Raw genomic sequence first — 22,037 nt, 5'->3', positions numbered from 1 at the left:
ACCTGTGGTTTGTACTGGGAACTACAGAGGCTGGTTTGAGGCTGGCCAGCCTAACCCAGAGTGAGCACACTGTGACCATGCATAGGGATAGGGTGAGATTTGTGGTTGCCCCAAGTGAGCCCATGCTAGCAACAGAGCAGGGAAGGGAAAACCCTGTCCCACAGGTAAGACCTCACAGCTGGACACAGGGCCCAGCTGCAGGGAAGCCCAAGAAGATGGGCCACAGGGCTGCATCTCCTGAGATTGGGAGGTGGGGGGTGCTTTTTCTTGCCTTATTCTGCTCCTGTTACCCTCCTGCAAGAGATGTCACCCACCCCAGCACCAGCCCCCTGCTACCTGATATCTCCGGCAGCAATGAACACAGGCTCCTTGCTCTCCTGGCTGGTGATGCTGTCCACAGAGAACTGGGAGATATTGTCACAGCTGTTAGTGTGCATCTCTGGCAGCTGTGGAGGAGACACGGCCTGCGTTACAGAGTGGAAAGCCTCATGCTCTCCCGCGGACAATGACAAGGTACTACATCACTCACTGCACAACCCAGAACAAAATTCAGTCATTATTAGGCCTGTTGCAAACAGGGAAGTATTCAGTTTGGATTCGGCCAATTCGGAGGACAGTGATTTGATTTGGATCACTGTCCTGAATCGATTCAGCCGAATCAGCTTTGGAAGATTGAGTGCCGATTCATAGAGATTCAGATTGGCCGGGGAGAGGCAGGTTCTCCTGTGGCTCCTCCAGCTATGCCTGCCTCTCCCCAGGCAGGGGGGAGCTGCGGTAGAAGCCCCCTGCCCCATCCCAGCCTAGTCCCAGCACTTAAAAAAAAAAAAAAAAAAAAAAAGCGCCACACCCATTACCTGCAGAAGTGGCAACTGGGGCCTCTGGACGCTTATGGCAGAGCCCCCCCATGCAGTGCGGAGATCACCTTCCCAGCCTGGCACCCACACAGCAGCTGCCCCATGGCGCGGGTGCAGCACGACTCGGAAGGGTGCTGTGTGCTGTCTGGGAGCTGCAGCCCATGGGGCTGAGTGCTGCCAGGCTCTGGCTGACACGAGAAGCCACCCCAGCTCCCAGGCAAATCGAACTGGGGGCTGGGAGAGTTCAGGTCCCTGAACATTCCCCCAGTTTCCGGTTCAATTCCCCAGCTCCCTGATCTTTCCCCCAGCTCTCCGATTGCTTCCCCCAGCTGTTCCCAGACGGCACGGGCCCCTGGATGATGCGGGATGACAGCAGGCTGCCACTGCTGCTGCCTGCTGGTGATGGCAGTGGCTCTAGGTTATTTCCCCAGCTGGCAGCAGCAGCCTTCTGAAACCCCACGCGCAGATCTGGGGGCTGTGCCCCCCGGGAAGAGCTGGTGAATCAAACCGGGAGGTCCAGATGATGGGTAGAACCACCCCAGCTCCCAAACACCCCTGCTGCCAGAACCGGTGAGTGTGGGTTTTGTTTTTTTTTCCTTTTTAAGTGCCAGGAAGCTGGGGCTGGGCAGCACAGCCACTGGGGCTTCTCCCATGGCAGCTCCAGCTGTGCCTGCCTCTGCCCTGGCATGGGGAGCCACTGGGTCTCTGCCTTACTCCTGCTTGCCCAGCTGGCACCAGGGTGTGGTCGGCCACGATGCAGGCATGGTTCTTTCCGGGTGGCAGCAGGGCATAGCTCTCACTCCCAGTGCTGCTGCGTCCCCATCCCACCCTCCCCTCCCCCAAGTAACACACTTTACTTGCCCCAGTCAACCCCTCCCTCCCCCATGCCCCTTCCCCAACCGACTTGTCAGCTGCCTGTTTAGTCTATGGCTGAATCTCCGAAATTGACTGAATCTTTTTCTGAAGAGATTCAGATATTTCAAAAAGATTCAGAGCTTTTATTTGGTCTCCCGATTCAATTCAGATTCGGTGTTTTGGTCCCCAAATCAGGCCGAATCAAATCAGCTACTGAAGCTTCACACAGCCCTTGTCATTATAACATAGACAATCCTAGGACAGGGGTGGCTCAGGCCATGGGGAAGAGGGGACTATGGACAAACAGGCTGTAAAGAATGAGGATTTGCCCGTGTCCTGCAACCTCTTAACACCCATGAAGGGTAAACAGAGGCCAGCTTTTAAGGTCTTGCCCCAGGCAGAGATGGCCATGGACGGAATGCACTTAGCAGCACTCACTGTGCATTCATGGGCAGAAAGGACAAAGCTCCATGGCATCTCGCAGTGGGCAGGGAGAAGCTGGGAGGCAGGGTTTCATAGTAGTTAGGGGTCAGAAGGAAAAAAGGGACCTAAATAGACCATCTCTCCTAACTCCCCACCACTGGCAAGAGCACACGATGGGATCACACGACCCCAGGGTGATTTTGCAGACAAAGCTGCAGAGGCATCATGCAGAGGAAAGCCTGGTACAATCTCTTTCAGAGACTCCCCGGAGAAGGGACTGCCGAAACAGGAGGCCGCCAAGTACAGACTGGGGCCCCTCCAAACGCAGCTGGCTGTAAGGGAAGAGTTCGACAGCTAGGCATGTCTCCCCACAGGGTTTCCAGGCTCAGCAATAGAGGACTAGGGCCTGGCCCCTGCTGCCTCACCTCTACCTGCAGGTCCCCGATGTCATCCACTGACCAGGCCTCATCGTCGTTGTCGTAGTTAGGAACAGTGGTGAAGCTGCTAGCTCTCTGCTCATGTGTGATGCCGCACTCAGGCAGGTTTTCCACGGACCGTGTGCTCCGGATCCGGTTCTCGGGGATTCGCGCTGGCACATTAGTGGTGTCAAAATTCTCACATTCAAGTACTTCCACGTAGATTAAATAGGGAGCCTGGGGGAGATGACAAAGGACGTCAGGGCACCAGGGACCAGGCGGCGTTCAGGTGGGAGTTGGGCCATTCACTTCTGGGCTTGCAGTGCCGCCTCTGACTGCAAACTCACCTCACTTGGCCCCACCTCAAAGACCCTCAGCACTAAATCAGCCCCCTGCTGCCTCCTGCCTTGTGCTTAAATCATGGAACAGTGCGGGAACAATTTTTTATCCAGTATTTGTACAGCACCTAGCACCAGGCTGCCTCAGTCTGTAGCCAGGGTGTCAGCCCTCCAGAGCACTTTATGGCAGGTTAGTTAGTCAGACTGAATTTGTGCTGTGTTTAAGAGTCCCGTTCAGCGCAGCACCCCCATCTCACTGCTCTCGCTGCAGCTGAACAAAGCGCATAGCACGCACGTTTCGGGTTCTGTTCCAATCAGAGGCAGAAAGGAGTCTGCACTCATTGGTACTGGTATCTGAAAGCCAGAGGGCCCAATAAAATAATCCCATCCATGCAAATTAGCCTAGTAGCAAAGAGAGACAGTCGGGGCTGTCTGCAGCTTGTCTAGCACTAATCCTCTAATGGCTCAAGAGGATAGAGGTTCCCCTCCCTGGGCCACTTTTACCTTGTCCTTGGAGTTCAGCACCACAGCCTGGGTGTGGGGCACCCGCACGACGTGGTGGTCGAAGCCAGCCGTGGGCAGCCAGACGCGTGCTGGCAGCTTATGGTTCAGCAGCGACAGCTCTGAGATGAGGCGCTGAGTCTTCTGCTCTTTGGTCGGCAAAGTGGCCAGTCTCTTCCCAATGGCCATCAGGGATTTGATGAATTCCCTCTCGGGGGCGAGTCTGACGGGCTGCGGAATTTGTGGGGAGGGAGAACAGAGTTGTGAAGCACCAGCTGCATTTCAGGTTATTTGTCCTTCTGCGATGAGGACCCCCGGCCTACAGAAGGGAGGCTTCCCTCACTTCTCGCCACCCAATACCTTCCCTGTTCCTACCATATGCAAGGACATCTGGAACAGATGGACCCCCTCCCCCCAGCAGGATTTCCCTTCCTTAACTGAACACAACACCCTCTCCGATAACCTCCTGCTCCCTTTAACTGGCCCTTTGCACCAGAAGGAACCATCTCCTGCTCATTAATTCTTAGCAATGCCATTGCCTGGCACAGATGGCCAGCAGAGGGAGTGCATGTCCTTTCCCCAACTCTACCAGGCCTAGAGCTCCTCCGGATTTTTAATTCTGGCTCCGGGGAGCATTCCTCCATCAGACCATTGCAGCGATAACAAGTCTCTGGCCCATCTCCTTCAGCTAGTGACCTCTTTGGGAAGGTGCCTTCTGTTTCTCACAGGTGAAGCCCTGAGCAACTGGACTTGGACTAGCCAAGGGCACAAGCCCAGGATCGGATTCTGCCATGAGAGACGTGGAATTCAGCAGCTGCAGAGTGCCCCCATCACCAAGTCATGCTGGAAATGCACATGCAGAAGCAAGCAACTTAGGAAAGAGAGGAAGCGAAGCTAAAACTGTGTGATAGCACCATTTAGAGCCAGGGAAGGCCAAGGGAGGTGGTAAGAGAAACCAAAAGGAAGAGTAACAGTATGTAGTAACCCACATGTCCTCCTGTGTCTGTAGTCTGCACTAAAAACACTTTCAGGCTTCAACAGGTGTTGATCTTTGCTCTAGGAAGATCACCCATCGGCGTTTGCCCTCCTGATGCCAACGGCTTCCCTACAGCACACTGTGCCAGCCAACATGGCATGTATGTCTTTAGGACAGGAACACCCCAGCCAGCAAGACTGATCCCAGGCTCCAGGCAGCGGACATCAGGCCCTCGCACAGATGCGTCCAACCCATGCCCTAGTAGGCCTGGCCCTTAAATGCACCCACAGCAGAGCAATCGTGTCTGCACAGACCCATCTTCCCCCACCAAACCTGCCTTTCTACCTCATCTTCTCACCATTGACAGCCGTCCCAATGTATTGCTACATTTGCTGCAAGGAGAGCCAACATAGGGGGAATTGTTTTTGTTTTTTTGTTTTCTAAAGTGCGCTATCCCTTCTGATCTAAGCCCATCCCATCGTCTACCCAGAATCCTCTGGGCTGCATAAGCCAGGACCCCAAACTACTAATTCCTCCCCACAAATTTTGGGCCAACCTGTGTTGGCCAGCACGTGCAAGCCACCATTTCATCTAACAACACCATGGAGCTTTTCTTGTGTTGCACACGCCAGAGATTCATAGTCAAAACCCAGATGCTTCAGCAGTTGCTTATGGCCATGTCCCACAACGCAATGCACAACCGAAAACCCAGAGACACACGTACCTAGAGCAAAACCCAGCCCTGTGGCGAGGGGCTGGGGCTACCCCCAATCCCCAGGATGAGGCCGATCGTAGCAGCTGCAGCATCGGAGGACTTGGCATCATGAGCATACAGGGCACTGCCCAAACGTGAAAACCAGCCATCCCAGTCCCTTGGTCCAGTAAGAAAACACCTCTCCCCCTTTCTACCCTCTGCCTCAAAGCTTTTTCCAGAGCAACATCATCCTGATTTTAAAGGGAAGCAAGCCAAAAGGAAAAGGGAAGCAAGTAGCCCATGGCTACTGTCAGCAACAGGAACAGAAACTCAGCAGCTCTGGGCTCTCCCTCCCGTCTCATTAGGCATTTCCTGGAAATTAACTGTGTGGATCAGAGATCTTTAGAGGCACTTTGGCCCTTGAGCCCCTCCACCAAGTCATGAGCTGCCAGGAAATGGCCTTCCTATTGGCTATTATTGCTAGGTCCTGAGCGCAAAGACTTCTTTGTTCTTACTTTGTTCTTCCCCAGGGGTGTCAAGTATGGAAAGTTCATCACCCCCTCATCCTGTTACGGAGAGGGAGCTTCAGGAAACGTGCAATGCAGCTGGGTTAGTCATCACTTACTCTGGATGGGGCTGCCAGCAATCAGGCCACGTCTCTAGCACGAACACCGAGAGGCAGGGAAAAAAAAAAAAAATCCACCCGGCCAAGTCAAACCAATGTACAGCTGCGTTCCAACGTGAACAAGCTTGCAGGAGGTTTATCCCAGGGTGGATCATTCATGTGAAGCCTCCGAGGTCAAGCAGAGAGAAGCAAGTGGCACTTCATTCCTCCCCTGAAGGCTGTTGGCCTCGTTAAGGACCACAGATGTGCTCTCCAGGCCAACTTAAAACAGTCATCATAATTAGGGAAGGGCAAGAGGCTCCCTCCTTAGGCTCAGGGAGGTCTCCTGGGTCAGGTTTGTGTTTAAATCCAACTGTAGCAAGATCACACAGGGCTCGTCCCAGCTGTAAACTCTGACAGCTGCGTGCAACGTGGACAGATCCGCACCCAGGTCTTTCCCATTGGTGATTTCAAGTCAGATGTACTTAGTCTGACATGTCAGAGCCCATGTGGTGCTCATCCCTGGTCAGAAAGCAACTCTGGATGCTCAAGCCCTGCCCTCCTTTTCTAACCCTCTTCTGTTTCTTCCAGCCAAACTCCACTGATTCTGCTTGCAGGGATCCCTGGCTGCCTTTATCACCCTCCCACAAAGCTGAAGTCTCACCTAAGACATCACTTTGCTATGGACCAACCCAGTGCTTCCACCTCTTCCTTGGAGAGCCATCTCCTTCAGCTTCCCATTACCTTCTGTGCTCATATCTAGGCGTTTGAAAGTGCGGGGGTCTTAAAAAAAAGCCACCTCCACTGTGCTCTGGCAAGCTAAATCCCAGCACTGTCCCATCAAGGCCTTCCTAGCTCTGCCCGAGTCCATTGTCACACGAACCACTGTGGCTGGTGAAGCCTGAAAGAAGAGATCTCTCCCCTGCGAGAAGGCAGGCAGAAGGCAACCACTACGTGAAGTCCCTTCAGAGTACAGAACAAGCACTGAAAAGCTGAGCGGATCTCACAAGCTCATGGCATCAGACCCAAGTGCAGTTACAGATATGAAAGCAGCATCACCGTGGCTGTAAAACACAACACTCCTGAGACGGCTTTCAGATCCTCGGATAAGCTCTCTCAAATATCACATCTCACAGATGCTCTGCAAAACAGACAGGTGCAATTCCCCTCTCTCTGAGAACGTGAAGAACAGAAAAATTAGCAACTTACCCAACATCTTGCAGTAATTGGGAAAAGCAGCCAGGAACCTTAGCTCCCAATCTCTGCAGCTCTAAGCAGAAGTCTCTCCTCGACAAGAGCCCCCCGGCACCTTTAGGCTTGTACATTAATAATGGCTGGATCAACCAATGATTGCCAACCCAGTTCAGAAAGCTGCTTCTACATGAGTTTTGGGAGAAGAGCACCGAGAGAACGAAATGTTCAAGGTCTCGATGGCTGTCGTTCTCTTACCGTGTCTCATTGAATGTGCAGAGAAAGGCCTAAAGCGCAAGTGAACTGCAAAGCTGCTCAGAGGAGCAAGATAAAGCCAGATACATCCCAAACACCTCATTGACAACCCAAGAGGGCAATATGACACATGCTATTTGAGGGAAGGAGGAGGAAGTGCGAGACACTGACCATGGCTACGTTACACAAACGCTGCTGGTCTGGATTTTGGAGCATGGACTACAATCAATCAATCAATCACGCACCACGCAGGAAAGCCGATTAGGACTCCCAGACTGAACACGCGCAGTTAGGAACAATGGTACAACGGATCAAGAGAGGCTAGAGATTAAGATGAAAAAGGCTTCATTTCAAACGAAAGAAAACAGTGATCAAAAGAACAAAATTTCAACCGAAAGGAAAACGGATTTTTGTGGGGAAAAGAAGCAAATTAAAATCCCATCTGGCAGGCGGCTTGGGAGTGAACTCAAGGAAACAGCAGTTCCTCTTTTGTTTGCATCAAGGGAGTATAATTCAGCCCGAGCAGCTGTGTTATTCACCTGCCACCATGCTTCTTGTTTCAATGGAGCTGCTCCCCTCTCCACAGCTGGCTCTTTGTGGACGAGTTACCACGTCCCATTTACAAGCCCCTCACCGTTTGCTACTTCACATCGGCCAAAACTGTGGAAGCAAACTGCCCAAAGCTCTGATGGTGCGAGGTGGGGTCTGCAGCAGGCCACGGAGAAGCATGGAAGGGACAGAGGCTGTGCTAGCATTGCAATTGAATAGTTACCCAGACCGTTTCAGGGCCGTTGATTCTGTGCAGGATAGGAGAGCAGAAGTAAACTGCTACGGTTCACAAGGGCTCAGCCAAAGAGCATGCGCCGGGGTAAAAGGCTAGCAGAGGGAAGCTTGCTCTGCTTAAGGCAATATGGTGGCACAATGGAGTGGTTTAATCCCAGAGCTGTTTACAGAGCGTTTGGCAGGTGACTGGAGTTTAGTCAAAGTATTTCATGACAGAGGAAATGCTGCTGTGAAATCAGGAAGCCAGGCAGCCCAGTCGCTAGAACAAAACCGGCCACTTACGGAACAGAATGATTTATCAAGACTTTCCGTACTCGATGAGAGGTCCTGGGAAATGGATGGAAAGGGTTTCAAACAAAAAGAAGGAGAAAGAGGAAGGAAGGGAGAAAAGGCAAGAGTTTAGCTCCACGTTTCAGACCATTTTTCATTTTCTTTAAAAAAAAAAAAAAAAAAAAAAAAAAAAAAAAAAAAATCACATTTGCTAACCATGACCAGAATTAGCAATTTCCTAGTGAAGAGAATCATACGTGTGCTCAAGTCCCCATGAATCTACAGCGATGAAGGCTCAGGGGACCTGGGAAGTGACAGCTTGGATCTCAAGTCTGTACCTGCAAGGCCAGAGCACTTTGCACCTGCTTTTCAGACCCTACCCAGAGGTGCTTACAAAACACGTCAGACTTAATTATTTGTTACAACACATAACCAGAGACAGATGTTCCCATATTTCCATCTTTCCAAAATACCTCTCATCCCGCAGAACCGTCATTCAGCAACAGCTCAGCTCAGCAAACCAGACTGGGGCTGCTGGAAATGAACCACGCAAGTCCAACCCGATGGCTGCCGTTCAAAATGGTGCTTGCATCTCAGGTCCAGGCGCTGGTGGCAACCCCATGGGTCCTGTCTGCCCAGCCCCATGCAGCAAGCAGTTCAAACCCTCCCTCAGGCCTGGACCCTCCTTCATTTAAGGACTTCTCCTTGGCCAGACTTTTCCACCGGAGAATCCTCCTTGTGGTACTTTCTCCCAGAGTCAGGCTAGGAGAGCCAGCAATTAAACTATTTCCATAATAAAGCTGACAAGGCAGTTGTAAGCAGAAGACAAGCAGCGGATTCACCAGGCAATCAGTGAATCACCTCTGTACTGGCAGGGGCCCTCACACAAACCATTAAAATCAGGCTTCGCTGCGGGAAACCGAGACAAATCGCATGCAACTCCTCTAATGGTTACTCTAGATCTTGGCACAAATCATTCCCACAGCCTTGGCTTAACATTTGTTCCTGGATTCCTCCTACCCATCACACCCAGACTCTTATCTCAGAGCTGCATCCTGCGGTCTCTCTGGGTTTTCTGTCACTGTAATTCCCCAAAAGCAAAAAGCAAAGAGGAAGCTGCAAGGACATCAAACCAAAAAGTGCTGATAGACACCATCAGCCTGTTCCCCACTCGGTGCCAAGGGAACAGAAACCGAGGCTGGAAAACATGTCTGCTCAGAGCAGGGATGCTCCAGGCATGTGGGTGCCTCTGGTCACTGAATGGAAAGTGCCCATTTTCTCCCACTTGGCACAGAACAAAAAAAAATCCCAGTCTAGATCCCCCCTTGGGCCCGACCCAGCTGCCAGTTACAGTGCCCCCAAGGCTGCCTTGCACTTTGCAAAAATCCTAAGAGTCTCTAGGACATCTCCAAATGAGATGGAGGAGCTCGTTATAAACCTAACTGGCCTACATATGCCGAACTTCCCTCTCTATCAGGGTAGGCAGCTGCAACTGGCCCGCAGGCTCCTAGAAGCCAATGGCATGCTCTTCGAGAGCCCAAAGCCAAGGCAGCCCTTGCCCTCCACTCCCATTTCTGCGGCAGAACTAATGTATATACACACCGTACACTGTAGGCCAACCCAACAGTTTCAGCTGGTTTACTAAGCAGGATGCCATCCCTCCACAATCAGCACAGGCTACCTGGGGACTTCTGGACTGAACTCAAGGCACTGGCTTTGTGCCCCGTGGCTTCAAGATCTTCCAAATGTCAGTGCTGCCAGAGGAGCCATCAGCAGAGCTGGCTGCCCTCCATTAGAAAGAGATGGGGAACCAGCAGTGGGGCACCTTCCATGGAGTGAACGTGAAGATGCGGATGCTATGGGGAAGGATCTGGCTAGCCGTATCGGCAGGCACGGATGCAGCAGGGCAAGCGGGTGCCCAATGGCAGGAGGATCCTGCTACCAAAGGATTTATTTCTGGAACAGTGGCCGAGATGCCTGGACTTCTGGCTGGGAAGCGCTAATGATGATCTAAATCCAAAGCAACAACCACAAACTCCTTTTGGCAAAACACTCCCCTTTTGTTCCGCGTCTGGCTGTTCTGACACGCATTCAAGTCCAAAGAACAAAACCAGCATTTTTGCAGCACCTCACTTAAAATCCATTATTTTCATCCAGAAAGAGATGATAATGGAGCTCCCTACCCTGGAGGCTGGCGTGTAATTGGGTTTTAGAATTAGTTTCCCAGAGAGAAACAAACAGACCTGTTTTTAGCATGTTAATTACAGGGATATGCTAATTCCACAAGGCTTAATCTTCCTATAAGAAATAATCGCATTTAAATTAATAGCTTCCTCATGACCACATTAAGAACTCTGATGATACCTCAGGAGGTGGTTTACTCCTTTTTTGTTCTTAGCGGGAGGCTCATCGAGGAACAAATGATTGGCTTTCTAACCAAGGAAATGACACTCAAGATAGGCAAACAGCATAGGTATAAATATTCATGACAGATGTGCACACAATGATGTTGCCTTTTCCACTTGGTCGTTACCAGCGGTTTCCATGGGACAAAGATTTCCTTGCCCCTCTCCCTTCCAGAGATCCCACAGGAATTATTTTGATGTTTCTCAATTCCTCATAGAGACTCCACCCGAGGGGGAAGCTAAGTGGATGAGGTGGGAGGCAGCAGGCTCTTGCTTGAATTGCTCTTTTGTAACAGACACAGGAAGGCTTGTGATGGGGTCTGATACCATTGAATGCACTGTTATGTTTTGCCTCTTGGTCACAAATTTGATGCAGGCTAAGTCGGCAGAAGCCAGGAGTGGTCACCACATAACATCCTATTTTGGTAGGGTGTAAGAGGTGAGGCTGTCCCATCTCAGCCAAGACATCGAAAGTCCACATTAACAAGCCTTCACAAGTGACACTAAGTAGCCTTTTATCTCAGCGGGCCCAAGGGCCAGGACAGACTCTCCTCTCTCCCAGCCAGCTTCCTGCTCCAGGGGGGTGGAGGAGAAACATCCTGCTCTGTACGTGAGGATTCAACGCAGGCTTTAGGAGAGTTGCAAGTCTGTCCCGGCTACACACACACTGCACTGGCTTATGCTAAACCTACCAACCTGTTCGGCAGATGTGCCACAAAATAGCCTGGCACCCTATCCAAATGCCACTTCCCTGGCCCAATCTACTGCTCTGCTTTCTGCTCCCTGTTCTGTGCTCCACATCTGACCTGCTGCTCTGCTTCCTGCCTTATCTGCTTCTGGGTGCCTGTCCTCTCCCCCATATTGCATGCCACACAGAGAAGCCGCCCATGCCACTTGTGGAACACGTGCAGTGGACCAGCCACTCCCGAGTTAACCAGAGACCTGCTCGATTAAACAAACTCCATGGTGGACACACATCCACACTTGGATCGCTTTGGTTTAGCTGGCATCAATCCATCAGCTTATGTCACTTCAGCTCATCCCAGTGCATTTCAGACCATTCAAAGCTGCACCAGCTCAACTGCAGTATTGAAGTCATAAAATCATAGAAAGTGAGGGCTGAAAAGGGCCTCCATAAATAATCTAGTCCAACCCCCCCTGCTCAAGGCAGGGCCATCTCCAATTAGATCATCCCAGCCAAGGCTTTGTCTATCCAGGTCTTAACTTCTGAGTAGCCTGTTCCAGTGTTTTACTATCTTGTGAGAAAGTTTTACTTTACAGCTAACTTCAACTTCCCCTGCTGCAACTGGAGCCCATTGCTCCTTGTCTATCATTGCCACCGCTGAGAACAGCCCAGCTCCATCCTCTTTGTAACCCCCTGCAGGGAATTGAAGGCTGCTATTAAATCCCCACTCAGTCTTCTCTTCTCAGAAAAGTACTTGAGCAATTCATCCACCGCAAAGAACTCGAGAAAGCCCACAACAGTTCACAAGGTTTTTAAACACCGTTTGTTCCTGTTTAAAAATCACTGGGTTACCTTGTGAATCATGTTTACACACCTAACAGTGCTAACCTTATGTGGAACCCTTGAATGGACCCCAGGGTGCCAACACACCTTGGTTGAGAATCACTGCCCCAGAAAAACACACCACAAAGAAGTCATCTCACCTGCAAGGGGTCTCCCTTGCTCCAATGACGCCACTTAAGGCGCATCACCTCTGCAGCACACAACCTAGCATGGGAAGAGGTCTTTATTCTCCAATTGTGGGAAGGTAGAGCTTGCTTGCTGTCTTTCGAGTTACAAAGCCAGGAGTCCAATAAATCCTCCTACATGGAACAAAGCCACCTGGCTGCAGCTCTGATACATGACAGGCCAGCTGGCCTGGGCCCCTGCCCTCCATCCAAGAGCTAATCCGTGAAATATTGGGGTGCGAGACCTCAGACCTTGGGATCTAGTTAGCAGCGCTGTCCATCTTTGTGCCTGTAACTTCTTGCATACAAAGATGAATGTAAGAACTGCCATTTACAATGAATGTAAGAACTGCCATTTACTGGGTCAAACTGTAGATCCAGCAGATGCTGAAACGGGAGAGTAAACTGGGTCTAACCCGGGGTCTTCCCTCCACTGTTCCTCTCCCCCTTGGAGCCTCCAGCATTTAAGGTCTAGGATATTCTGCTTCAAAGGCTGTCCAGTCTCAGTTGCAGAGCAGTCTCAGGTGCTTCAGAGGCTGAACTCCCCTCAGGTGCAGAGCATAATACTTACTTCAGAAACCTGGCATCAGATTCCAGCTTTCCTTTACTAGCCAAATAGCATAGCAGGGAGAGTCCTTCCTTCTGCATCCCAGGTGCTTGGTCACCACTACAAGCTGCTGCTCTTGCCTGTGTGTGATCTAAAATGCTACAACACACAGCAGGATGCAACTGAAGCACTGTGCACAGATTAATTAGCTGGGTTACCTTACCCAAATGGTGTCTTTCAATGCAAAGCTACCGCATTATTACAAACTAGCAACCACTGATTGTTTGAGTTAAATTAAAACCTCCATCAGGTAGGAATTGATAGGCTTAGTACGCTTATCTGCAGTTGCTGTTGTCAGGAGGAAATTCCCTGCCATGCAGAACTTGAGAGGGGGTATTAGTGATGCAGTAGCTTTGTCCTGGCTCTCCTCTGAGAGGTTTCATTCTCAAAAATCTGGAATGAATGCAGGATGTGCGCAGGTTTCTTGGTTTTTCACAGAATCATAGAAAGTGAGGGTTGGAAGGGATCTTGGGAGGTCACATCTAGTCTAACCCTCTGCTCCAAACAGGACCAGCCCCAACTACATCATCCCAGCCAAGGCCTTGTCCAGCCAGGTCTAAAAGCCCTCCAAGGATGGAGAGTCCACAACCCCTCTGGGTAACCTGCTCCACACATGGAGGGTAGTAAAACACTGGAAGTTCTTCCCAATATCTAACTTCAACTTCCCTTGCTGCAACTGGAGCCCATTGCTCCTTGTTCTGTCATTTGCCACCACCAAGAACAGTCCAGGCTCCATCCTTTTTCCAACCATCCTGCAGGGAGTTGAAGGCTGCTATTAAATCCCCCCTCAGTCTTCTCTTCTGCAGACTAAATGAGCCCAGCTCTCTCAGCCTCTTCTCTGAAGTCCTGTTTCCCAGCCCCGGAACCATTTTCACTGCCCTCCTCTGGACTCTCTCCAATTTGCCTATATCCTTTTTTTTTTTTTGGGGGGGGGGGGGGGGAGAGAAGGGGGGAGGGCGCAAAACTGGACTGATTGATCCCCAAAACAGATTGCTTCTCTCTATTCAGTGCTGACTCCAGATGCGGCCTCACCAGCATTGAATAGAGAGGAACAATCACTGCCCTCGATCTACTGGCAATGCTCTTACTAATGCATCCCAGTATGCATTTAACCTTCCTGGTTTGGAGGCAGGGGGATGTTTTATTGTTTTTTTAAAGAGGGCCCTTCCAAATCTCATGCACCAGGTCAAGTCAAATTAAGACGAAGCAAAAGAAGTTATGAGCACTGATGTTGGCAACCCCAGTTGATGTTACAGTGGGGGAAAAAAATGCCTCAGAGGAAAAAAGAATGACTTCCGTGTGAAAAGGGAACTTCTTTATGTTGAATGGCGGCTGGTAATACAAGGCAAAAATGCCTTGTGGCCTAATGGAAAGAGTCTCTGATAAACCACGTATAAACAGACTACCAGGAACTAGATTTGGATGGACCAGCCGGTGTCTTCAAGAGGCAGGGAGCAAAACAGATAGTATTTCTGGGAACACAGTCTTGTCATACCTGCTACTCAATGAGAGGGAGGACAGGGCAGGGGGGAAATCTCTACCTCTCAAGCAAATCCACTAAACATGCTCTGCCTACCCTGTAAGATACTAAGCACCCTTCATGAAGCATTAAATTCAACCAGGAGCTGAGAACCCAGCCCCCCCTGGAACAGAGTCCATATTTCCTTTGTGCTAAAACGCAACATCTGCTGTAACCCACAACTTCAATACGTTCCCAATTTGAAAGTCAGCATCCACTGAACCGCACAATGGCTTTAATGATATATTAATGAGATTTCTCTGCTGCGCTAAGCAGTGAGAGCAGGCTGGAGCCTGAATCGCTAACTGTCCCAGCTCCGGGCCCATAAAGCGCGTTTCTTCCCCATCACACAGCAGACCTTTGTTGCAGGGTTTGAACACTAGACTCCTTCTAGTCCCGCTGTAGGCAGCTCTGGGAACTATAACCCGGGCTGGGAGCAGCGCGCAGAGCCAGGGTGAGTCAAGAGGAGGATGGGGGAGATTACTGGACAGCTGAGTCACAGGAGATGCAATGCCAGGAATAGCTTTTAAAGGTGAAAAGGTGACAACTGTTCCATACCTGTAGCTACTAGAAAGCAGGGCTCTTTTTCTTCAATAAATCAAACAGAAAGCTGAAGAAAAATAAAGCAAAACAAAAAACACTAACCACAAACTGCAAAGAGAGTCAACTGAGTGACATTTTAGGAATCCTGAGTTAAAAGGACCAAAGCAAGGAACCATCCAGGAGACCCCAAATACATTTCTAACACTATCTGGGGTAACTTGGGACTAGACATGTTCAAATCAGCAGGTCCTGACAATCTCTGCCCCAGGGTGCTGAGGGAACAGGCAGAGGTTATTGCGGGACCTCTGGCAGAGCTTTACAAGTACTTGTGGTGCTCTGGTGTGGTGCCAGAGGACTGGAAAAGGGCCAACGTGGTCCCCATTTTCAAAAAAAGGGAGGAAGAAGGACCCAGGAAAAACTATAGGCCAGTTAGTCTTGCCTCAATCCTGGGGAAGCTCTTTGAGAAAATCATCCAGAAGGACATCTGCAAGGGACCAGCAGGGGAGATTATGCTTACGGGCAACCAACATAGGTTCATCACAGGCAGGTCCTGTCAGACCAACCTGGTGGCCTTCTATGACCAGGTCACAAAAGCCTTGGATGCAGATGTATGGTGGACATAGTCTTTCTGGACTTTTGGAAGGCCTTCAACACCGTCTCTCACCCCGTTCTCATTAAAAATTAGGTGACTGTGGTGTCAATACCTACAGTCAGATGGGTTGCAAATTGGCTGGAGGGCCGCACCCAAAGAGTGGTCGTGGATGGGTTATTTTCGACCTGGAGGGAAGTGCGCAGTGGAGTCCCCCAGGGCTCGGTCCTCGGGCCTGCACTGTTCAACTTCTTTATCAGCAACTTGGACAAGGGGGTAAAAAGCACCCTGTTCAAATTTGCGGATGACACTAAGATGTGGGGAGAGGTGGGCATGACAGTAGAGGGACAGGCTACAACTAGATCTGGACAGGTTACAGGGGTGGGAGGATGAGAACAGGATGGGATTCAATACTGACACGTGCAAGGTCATGCACCTAGGAAGGAAGAACCAGCACCATACCTACAGGCTGGGGAGCTCCCTTCTTGCCAGTGCAGAGGCAGAAAAGGATCTTGGAGTCATCATTGATGCCAAGATGAACATGGGCCACTAATGTGGGGATGCAGTCAGGAAGGCCAACCGCACCTTGTCATGCATCCACAGATGCATCATGAGCAGGTTCAAGGAGGTGATCCTCCCCCTCTATGTGGCACTGGTCAGGCCGCAATTGGAGTACTGTGTCCAGTTCTGGGCGCCACATTTCAGAAGGGCTGTGGCCAGCATCGAGAGGGTCCAGAGAAGGGCCACTCGCATGATCAGGCAGCGGCAGGGCAGGCCCTACGAGCAGAGGCTACGGGACCTGAATCTGTTCAGCCTCCACAAGAGAAGGCTGAGAGGGATCTGGTGGCCACCTACAAACTGGCCAAGGGGGACCACTAGGCAATGGAAGAGTCCCTGTTCCCCCGAGCACTGCCAGGAGTAATAAGGAACAACGGCCATAAGTTGACTGAGAAAAGATTCAGGTGCTACTTCAGTCAGGGTGGCTAGGATCTGGAACCAACTTCCAAGGGAAGTGGTGCTCGCTCCTACCCTGGGGGTCTTCAAAAGGAGGCTAGATAAATCACCTTCCCAGGGTCATTTGACCCCAGCTTTCTTTCCTGCCCATGGCAGGGGGTCGGACTTGATGTTCTGCTCAAGTCCCTTCCGACCCTACCAACTATGAAACTTTGGCCCCAGAGAGTCCAAGCACCAGTGACCCCCAACGCAGCTGAGGTTACCAGGTGCTGGAAGCACTTTGACAATTCAACTTAGGAGGTTACCCTATGCTGATACTGCCAAAAAACGACACTCAAAGCATTTAAAAAAAAAAAAAAAGTAGGCCTGATTCCTGCCCCAGCTCAACATACTCTTACCTGCACAGAGGTTTTTATAGCAAGTAATAAGACAGGCCCAGTATTTTTAAAGTGCCTTCCAATACAAAATAAAGCAGACAGGAAGGTGCTTTCTCTGGCACATTTAAATCCAGTGGAAACCATTCAGAATGACAGCTGTGAAAGCCAAGGGCACATGCTCTCCCCACCGGTTTCAGCTAGAATTCAAGTAGCAAATCCCTAGCATCAACCAAAATCTACCCTTTCACTGAAGCGTTTCACTAAAATTTAAGTGGTGTCACTGTACTAATGCTGGAGTCTGCTGTAAAGTGATTCTGTAATCACCTAATCTGAGTCCTCCTACCCCCAGAACAAGGGGTCTCGTAGTCCCAGGAAGGTCTGGCCTCCTGCCAGAGGTGACCCGAGCAGGGTGTGGGGCCCGGAGCAAGCTGACCTGTGTAGGGTCCCATTCCCGGACGCGAGGAAGCCGGTGGCAGATTTGGCGGCAAGGGGGGTGGGGGTGCCAAGGGGCTGGATGTGAAGGCTGCGGCAGCATGGAGTCACCACAGCCATTCTGCCCAGCTCTGCAGGACCCCCCAAAGTGCAGAGCCCAGGGCAGTCACCCCCATTTCCCCCCTCCCAGGGATAGCCCTGTCTCCTACTCCATCATGAGCAAGCAGGTCCCACAAGCATGTGGGCATCTAGTGGTTCAGAGAATCCTAGAAAATGAGGGTTGGACGGGACCTCAAGAGGTCGTGACTAGTCCAACACCCTGCTCAAAGCAGGACCAGCCCCAACTACCTTTCCCAGCACCTTCAGTTCTTTAGGCACTGGAGTTGGGGGGAGGCTGGATAAGCTCTGCTTTCATTAGCATCTAGAGTTCAAAGCAGACAGAGGGGATATGGGGCAATGACAGTCCTGATACCCTTGGGGCTGGTCAGGGTTCAAAGAGCCCTGGCAAAGCAAATAAAACTCTAGTTTGCATCTACCAATGCATCTCAAACAAGACCCAAGAAGGCATCCTCCTGCTTTACTCGGCCTTAGTGAGGCCGCAGCTGGAGTACTGCATCCAAATCTGGGCTCCACACTTTAAAAAGGATGTGGAGAAGCTCGAGAGAGTCCAGAGGAGAGCCACGCGCATGATCAGAGGTCAAGAGAGCAGGCCTTATAGAGGAGAGGCTGAGTACCCCGCTATAAGTATAAATCGGGGGGTATATCAGGACCTGGGAGAACATCTGTTCACCAGGCACCCCACAGGAAGACAAGGTCTAATGGTCTTCCAGCAGTTTGTGACCATTTTAGGCTGGACACAGGGAAAAACTTCTTTACCATCCAAGTCTCCAGAGTCTGGAATAGACTCCCCCCAGAAGTGGTGTAAGCACCTACTCTGGATACATTCAAGAAACATCTGGATGCTTATCTTACTGGGGTGATCTGACCCCAGCTGGCTTCCTTCTCTTCGGGCGGGGGGGGCCAGACTCAATGATCTCGCAAGGTCCCTTCCAGCTGTAATGGCTACGAAATCTATGAAGCCCCAACTACCACAGGACACCTCTAGATGAACTGTGCCAACAGGAAAAGCTTGTGGTTAACAGGAAAAGCTACAGCAGGTTAGTCAATCCCAAAACAGAGGACAGGTGCATGGCCATACTCACAATCATGCCAAAGACAGGCCAGAGGCATGCAGTGGGACACCTTGGATAACAGCGACAACTACTGCCAACCATTACTGCAAATAAGTGGGACCCACAAACAAGTTTTGCCAAGGATGCCAGTCTAGCGAGTTCAGTGCAGCTGCCCGCATGGGCACATGCTCTGGGGGAGTTGTAGTCACTCAAAGGGCTTGAAGCTTTAAAAGAGACACAAGCTGAACTAAGGAAAAAGAGAACGCCTCTTCCGGAATGAGGGGGTTACAGCCCTCATCAGACAGGGTTAACTCAAGAGAATTCCCTATTTAAAACTGACACCCTAGTTCATACCAATGTGCCTCAACTTTGAAACAACCCCTGGGAGTCTGAGAAAGCAAGGAATTGTCAGAACTGGCAAAAACCCCCTCTCTTCTTGGCATCAGAGGGGTTAGAAGTCCAAGGGTTCCTCCATGTGGGATTTTAGCCCATGCTGAACTTAATAAGCCACCTCCAATATATCCACAGGAGGATCTGATCTGCCTCCCTGGAATTCCTGAATGATACAAAGGTAAAAAAATCGACGTAATGCTTCCCTGTGCATGTAAGTAGAGCACATCTGTCTGATGGAAAGGGCAAGTTTCCATACTGCACACACTCAGGAAGTCTGGCCGGGGCTACGATCACTGATAAAGCCATCATCACACCTGGGCAGAAGTCAATGGAGCAAGGAACACTACTGCCTCATTTGAACTCCAGAGGCCAACCCCAGCTTTGCCCTTTGGCAAATAAGTTACTGCCATGTACTGTTGGCAGTTTCTAAATCATCAGATCAGCTAATTTCCTGCCTGTGATGACAGCATAATCATATAAAAACAGAGAGCAGCTTATATCAGGTAGGCACTTTGCTCAGATAGCCAGAAGGGCAAATGCCTGTTTAATACAAGTCCGAGTCCTGGAGTCTTTAAAGCCTTATTTGCTGCTGCCCTCAGTATTTCACAGGTAACACAAGGGGAGTTTCCTGTGATCTGCAAACAAAGCAATTGCACCTTGTGTGATACGGGATGTGAGAGCTACAGAGCTTTTTGCACACAGGACGAGCGCTCAGTGATGGATAAGTAAGAGTGGGTGTAGGCAGGAGGGGACTTAACGGCAGAGACTCAAAGCGAGACAGGGATGGGCGAGGCTGAAAGAGGAGAGCAAGGTCTACTTGGAGCATTTCCCCCAAGCAAAGGGTGCGGCAGAGGCTCATAAGTGGGAGTGGACACCTTAGCACAGTTGGCAGAACACTGTGCAAGCCAACGCACAGGTGAGGCAGATAAAGGAAGTGCTGGGAAGACACCACAGAAACTTGGTTCTCCGTCACACAAGTTCGCCTGGAGTCCGGGAGGAATAAGTGCTGTTAAACTATCCCGGGTCTGTGGGCCTTCCCAGTTACTGGCCGAGCTCCCCACGCAGACCCAGGAGGCTGACCAAGCCCAGCACCACCGGACTGATGCAACAAGTACTAAAATGTGTGCACATGCAAGTCAACACTGACTTAGGGACAAAGCAGCTACCAAGCCGTGAGAGGCAAGTTTCCATACCATTATCACCTCAGCCTGCACTGAACGAGTTGTAGCTGTATCACAAGCAGACTACATTATGCCACAGGACTGTTGGCTTCAGACATGCAAATACTCAGACCAATACATTTGCTTTTCTGCTTTCAGTCATGAAGTTAAAAGGTTTTTTTGTTTTTTTACAAGCTGCTGATTAGATCATCAAGACTCTATAGCCAGAGGCACTATGGCTCCAGGAACAACCTACCAGAATCTCATGGCATCTACAGATGTTAGTAGATATCAGCTGATTCTCCCACATGCGATTAAAATTTATCATGTGTTGTGCTAATGAGTAACAAGCAGCTAGGAAAGCAAGGAGGAAGTGATGCTAGACTAGTGGCTTTCAGCCAAAAGACCTTGGAAGGGGTGGTTTGCATTGCTAAGAAGAGACAATGCTGTGAAGAGATGCAGAGCACACAGATACAAAGGGATCTATGAGCCAGAGCAGCAAGGGCAGGCCGTGAACCTGCAGGGGAATTCAGCAAGTGTTTGCTAACCTCGCAGCCTCCAGGCACGTTTCTTAGGACACAAGAACTATGGCTTTAGTTGTCATCTCCAGGTTATGAGAAGGCTTATGAGCAGAATGTGCTTTTGCTACTTTAGAAAGATGAAGAAATGTGACAGGTGGGAGAGTGAAATCAGGGCCCAGACCTAAATGGTCTTGGCAATCCAACGCCAAAAGCAAAGTGGGCTGGAGACCTACTATGTGGCCTGGATGTGTGTATACCGAACCCAAAGGAAAGTCAGCTGCAGCCACAGGAGAGGAGAGGACAGAGGGTAAAATCCAGGAACATGCTCCCCACCTGCATGATGAACTGTACCAGAGACAAAAGAGCTGCAAGCACGCAGGCTGCATCTCATCTGATCCCAACCTGTCATACAACAGTGTTCTTTGCCATCTGGACCTGAAAGCGCATGAAGGCAGAGTCCAGCAAACCCACTAGGCTGCTTTCTCCAATAGCCCGGCTGTCCATCCATCCTGGGGTGGTGGGCCCTGGCACTGCAGGCTGCAAGGAGAAATTATTTACCCTTTGCACACCACCAGGCCCCAAGCAGAGGAGAAGTAATTGCTCAGTGGTTCTATTCAGGATGCGAGAGGCTCCCTTTGTGCCTGTGCGTGGTCACTCTGCATTCAGGTAGCTGCAGCAGCCAGCCAGAAAATCTGCCATAGAAACCTAGAGTGTGGGTTCAAAGCAGGCCAAAAGCCAGCTCTTCTCCCTAGCAACTAAGACAGACGGGGGTGACACTTACAAATCACTGGTTCGTTTCCAGATCTGTTGCCTGGGCAACAAGAAGCCTTGAACATTAATGCTCTGGACTTTCCCACCGGTCTCCAGCCCCAGAGCATTCAGGGATGCTCACAGCCTCTCGCTGCCTGCTTCCAACCACCCGCCCTTCCTCCCCGTGCCTGGGCCGTCTCATGGAAACCCGAGGCCAGGCTCACACATCTCAGGCTCCTGCTCTCACATCCTGCAAAGCACAGAGAACGCTTGGCGCATGTTTCTGGTGCAGTCGGTGAAGAACAACACCAGGACTGGTGACACGCAACGCTGAGACGTGCCTGGCTCCATTCAGACGCTTTCACTCCTCCTGTGAGGATCCTCACAGGGCCCAGGCCTGGGCAGTGTCTCCGAGGCAGCCGCCTGACCCTCAACACTTCTGTTCTCTTTCGCCTCATGGTGCCTCCTCTCCAATTAGACTGCAGGATCCTCAGGGAAGTGACCATCCGTTGCTACCATAATGCAAAACAGTCCTTGCCATGAGCAGGGCCCCACTGGGCCAGCTGCTGCATAAACACCTACCAAGGTGCAGCCCAAGGCCCCAAAGCTTCAAGCTGGCTAAACAGAGGAGTCCGACCATGTTACAGGAGCCAGGTGTGAGGCAAGCACCTGTGATCACACCGACCTACCTTTCCAGGCCCTCTCGAATACCTAGCTAATGTCTCCTTCCCTTCCTTACCCTTCACAATCAGCTCTGGTGTTG

The 22,037-nt window shown here is 50.8% G+C and overlaps 1 protein-coding gene across 2 annotated transcripts in view; it reads right to left on the bottom strand.

Moving 5' to 3' along the window:
* Positions 1-22,037, bottom strand: part of PI4KB (phosphatidylinositol 4-kinase beta) — a 48,465-nt gene that overhangs the window by 7,180 nt on the left and 19,248 nt on the right. The window contains exons 4-7 of one of the 2 annotated variants that reach the window (XM_090056351.1): positions 8,173-8,217; positions 3,391-3,618; positions 2,558-2,785; positions 337-446 (exon numbers count right to left, since the gene is read on the bottom strand). In XM_090056351.1, the coding sequence (XP_089912477.1) occupies positions 337-446; positions 2,558-2,785; positions 3,391-3,618; positions 8,173-8,217 (611 nt within the window). The remainder of the gene's footprint in view (positions 1-336; positions 447-2,557; positions 2,786-3,390; positions 3,619-8,172; positions 8,218-22,037) is intronic. The other variant, XM_090056353.1, reaches the window with a different exon arrangement.

This window comes from Crocodylus siamensis, chromosome 6, assembly GCF_052110815.1.
Source record: "Crocodylus siamensis isolate JL-2025a chromosome 6, ASM5211081v1, whole genome shotgun sequence".
Lineage (NCBI taxonomy): Eukaryota > Metazoa > Chordata > Crocodylia > Crocodylidae > Crocodylus > Crocodylus siamensis.
This window is presented reverse-complemented; position numbering and strand designations above follow the sequence as displayed.